General features: G+C 34.8%; 1 protein-coding gene across 2 annotated transcripts; it reads right to left on the minus strand.

Annotated features, from left to right (window-relative positions):
* Positions 1-1,139: 1,139 nt before the first annotated feature.
* On the minus strand, positions 1,140-3,729 carry LOC149247533 (protein NRT1/ PTR FAMILY 5.6-like). Of its 2 annotated transcripts, XM_089455893.1 has the most exons (4): positions 3,491-3,729; positions 3,177-3,394; positions 2,504-3,060; positions 1,140-2,285 (listed from the first exon to the last, which is right to left on the minus strand). In XM_089455893.1, the coding sequence occupies exons 1-4, from the start codon at positions 3,669-3,671 to the stop codon at positions 1,409-1,411; spliced, it is 1,833 nt and encodes a 610-aa protein (XP_089312019.1). In that variant the 5' UTR covers positions 3,672-3,729; the 3' UTR covers positions 1,140-1,408. The 2 variants fall into 2 exon arrangements, with proteins under 2 accessions (XP_089312019.1, XP_089312020.1); XM_089455894.1 differs by having other exon boundaries at positions 1,142-2,285; positions 2,504-3,023; positions 3,177-3,633.
* Positions 3,730-4,536: the final 807 nt, after the last annotated feature.

Raw genomic sequence — 4,536 nt, forward strand, 5'->3', positions numbered from 1 at the left:
ATATGAAATATAAACAATTTCACTCCCTTACATGACCAATCATCTTAGATTTTATCTCAATGACTTCTAACCATTACACCTATGACATGACCAATCATCTTGAGTTTTATGTGAATGACTTCTAACCATTACACCTATGACATTTTTCATGGGCTTAATCTCAACAAAACAACATCAAGAACTTTCCTTCTCAAAGTGGTTTTGAGAGTCCCGTGAACTTTTCAACCTAATAGAATTTGAAAATATACAAGGTTAATCATAGTTCTATCATAATTAATATAGATATATACAATTACCAACTTTCATTTGGACCAATCTAATCATTATAAAACATAAATCAACATTATTTCTTTTCCACGTCAAAATATTATTGAAGTGAGACAATACACCCAACAGCAATAGTCCATAGAGATTGTTTGATAAAGAAAAGAGGAAATTAACACTAATAACAACCACACTAACTAAAAAACAATCTTTTAAGAAATATTAAATTAATAATTAGTTTATCGTCTTTTCATCCTCTACATTAAATACTTTATTATTTTCAATCATTAAAAATATTATATCATTTTTACCCACTAGACTCACATCATTAAATATTATATCCTTCCCATCCACTAGACAACACAGAAAGGCAGAAAGTTACCTCAAATCTAAAAAATATTTCCATCCACTGGACAAACACAGAAAGCAGAAAGTTACCTCAAATCGTAAAAAATATTAAAAAGTCAGTAGTGACTATCCACTAAACGTCAACGGCCGATATAAATTGTTTGATGAAGGAGTTGGGAAGTTAACGGTGATAGGAACAGTAGAGCTAAAACATTGTTCGTCATGAAAGGGGTTTTTAAACAAACATTAAGTAGTAATTTAATGATTGGTTCGTTTATTAAATATTACATTATCTTTATGTAATATTGAATATTATATTATTACCATCTAGTATACAATAAGGAAACGTAATGTTTACACAATATATGGTGATAGCCATTAATATTTATGGCCCTTTCACGTTAAAAAGAGCCAATGATATGAAAATATACGAAACATATTCAAGTGATCAGATAACGTCAATCAAGACTGCTTTTAAAACAAATTTAAGTGATTAGATAACTCCAACAGAACGCCAATCGAGACTGACCTTGCATCAGAAGCAATGTCCACATGTTGTTCGATTAACCATATGGGAATCATCAGAAACAATAGACACAGGTGGCTTGATTAGCCGCATGGAAACCTAAAAATGATTGGAACAGTAGGAAGAAAATATAGCTATAGCTAGTTATAAATGCCAGGCTTTTGAAAAACATTACCATATTGATCTGAGTGTTTGCATCTTGTTTGCATGGTACACTCCTTCAAAGATAGAGATAAACAAATTCGTATCTATGTCTGCTGACCTATTTATTTACAAAGAACCTGTGTCCGATAAAATTTGCTTCACTTTCTTGTAAGTGTACATATGGGCAATATAAACATAGAGGCATAAATTGATGGCACTAAGAGCAGCCAACAACCAATAAAAATAATGCAATTTACACCTATTTAAATTGTTCACCAACCATCCCTGATGCCCTCGTGCTTTGGTTATTCTCTCAACTATGGTTATGAGAAGACTGTTGAGAAAACTCGAGACATCCACGACACTCAGATAGAAAGCGATACCCAAGCTTCTCATGCTGTCAGGGGCTTCAGTAATAAAATACTCCTGTAATGCTACGAGAGCAAACACATCTGCTATGCCCACCAGAACAAATTGTGGAGTTAACCAGAAAACAGTGATAGGGATTGGAATATTGGGCCTGTCAAGTAAGCCATGAATTTCTGCTACATGGGTTCTCTTCTTTTCCGTTAAAGCTGCAGACGTCATGCAGAGAACTGAGAAGAACATGCCAATTCCAATCCTTTGGAGAACAGTTAATCCTCTTTCACAGCCTGTTATTCTTCTGGCTACTGGTACAACAAAACGGTCGTATATAGTCACGAAAACAAGGCCAGAAATGGAAGAGAAGGCTGCAAGAGAAACTGCTGGGACTTGGAAATGGGAACCAATGCTTCTATTCATGGTGCTGCCCTGCTTTATAAAGAACGATGTGCTCTGTGATAGTGTAGTCATTGTCAAGGTTAAGCAAGACAGCCAAATGGGCACCATTCTAAATATAAACTTCGTTTCCTCTACTTGAGTTACTGTGCAGACCTTCCAAGGATTCGGCTTCACACTTCCCTGTGTATCAGTATTCCGTTCAGAAGAGTCTTGCACAATTATAGCAGCTTTGTCCAGAAACCTAATACGTTGCCAACTAAAAGTCAGATATCAAAATTTATGACAGGCAGGAGGAATGACAGCAAAGAGAGAGGAATTGGATATGTTTTAGTTATTCTTTTTTTGAAACAGACATGCTGTCCACTTCTGTGGGGGAAACAAATGCATCCGTCCAGCTTTTTTCCAAAAGAAATTCGCACAAAGTAGATGTAACTAATTACATTAAAATCTTTGACTTACTGTAAATTATCTGTGTGAGATAGAAGCCTCTGGCCTGATTTTATGGACTCCACATCCAGATTCTCGTAAAGCAAGGTAATATCTGAAGGTGTGTCAATGGTTCTTTTTCTAATAGCACCGACTACAACTTGAAGGATACGAGTGATAGGGCTGCCTCCAGGAAGGTTGTGTCTGTAGAATGGCGTCCCACACAAAAATATAACAGTGGTTATAATCATGACCACTGTGATGATCCCGAATCCAAATCCCCAACTTACCGTCTCCTGAACGTAAGCAACAACAGTGACTGCGAAGAGGAGGCCAGTTAAGACCCCAAAATACCAGAAATTAAAGAAGGAACTCTTCTTAATAGCTTCTGTTTTATCTTCCTCATCGAACTGATCTGCACCAAATGCTTGTAGAGAGGGCTTGTGGCCGCTAGTCCCCAAGGATATTAAATACAGTGCCAAGTAAAAAACACCAGTTTGGGTACTGGTGGCCTTCCCGCATCTTCCATCACAATGATCAGGTGGCTTGAGAGCTGACAGAGATGCTGACAGCGTCAGTAAAATTAAGCCCTGAAACATATATATATAATAAATAAGCTTCAAAAAGATTGCGCAGTCAGGAAAACTGTAACATAGCTTACAACAATTACTATGGGAATAGATTTTTAAGAAAATTTCAGTCTCACCGAGAGATATAATATGGAGGAAGTAAGGACCATCCAGTAGCGCCCACAATAAGCATCTGCTAAAAACCCCCCTACAAGAGGCATAACGCATGTGACACCCACCCAGTAGCTGACATTTTTGGCAGAAGTTGCTAGCTCTTCGTGCAGCACAGTTGTTAGATAAATGATTAGGTTTGTTGCAATCGCGAAGTATGCAAGCCTCTCGCTGAATTCACTTGCTGCACAATTACAAATCAATATCGAAATTAGAAACGGAATACTCTTTAACTCAGCGTTCTGGGAGACAGATGATAGCAGTATTTATGATGAGTTACTGATGATGAAGACAGAAGCCTTCCATCCACCCGTTTTTCGCCTGAGAACGCGCATTCCCCTCACATCCACTGATCCATCTGCGACCCATTCTTCCTGCCCATCGTTTCTGCGGGCCTTCGGTCGCTCGCTTGTCTTCCAAAACTCCACCCAATCCTGGCACAGTTGGAATCTCATAACCATATTCAATGCCAGAGAATAACCTCAAGGATGTCGGTCCGTCGATTTATTAGAGTAATCAATGTGTACGATATATCCTCTAGAGTAGGTAAATATCAAGTCACTACTTTTGCATTGACAAATTATCACATTATATTTTGGTCACTTTTTCATTTGGTTGCTATCTTTGCATCTGGTTAGTCAATTATCATATTATTCTCATTCCATATCTTATAGAGTAGGTAAATATCAAAGTCACTACTTTTGCATTGACAAATTATCACATTGTATTGATCACTTTTGGTCACTTTTTCATTGGGTTACTATCTTTGTATCTGGTTATTTAATTATAGTATTATTCTCATTCCATATTTTATATAGTAGGTAAATATCAAATCACTGCATTGACAAATAATCCTATTATATTTGATCACTTTTTTATTGGTTAATATTTTTGTATCGGGGTATTCAACTAGCAGAATCACATTTATATTAATATAAATGTGGTTGATAAACGCGTCACCATATAATATAATAACTTATATTAATATTAATATTAATAATATTAATATTATATTAATAATAATAAAAATTGAAATAACTTAAAAAATAATAATATCATATAAGCAAATATTATAAAATTAATTGAACAATATTTAATAAAATAAATGATAAAATTAAACCAAGTGTATTAATAAAAATTAATAACCAAAATATATAACATTATTTATGGTAGAAAAATATGATAAAATAAACAATCAAATTAATAATGAAATATTAATAATAAAAATTAGCAAGCGGAATAGAAATACAAAACCATAACATTAACAATGTGAAATGTTACTAAAATAATGTTGGTAACTGAAAATATAAAGTAATGTCACTAATT

Source organism: Pinus tabuliformis, chromosome 7 (assembly GCF_031772625.1).
Source record: "Pinus tabuliformis cultivar Carrire ecotype Pingquan chromosome 7, CPIR1, whole genome shotgun sequence".
In the NCBI taxonomy this organism is placed as follows: domain Eukaryota; kingdom Viridiplantae; phylum Streptophyta; class Pinopsida; order Pinales; family Pinaceae; genus Pinus; species Pinus tabuliformis.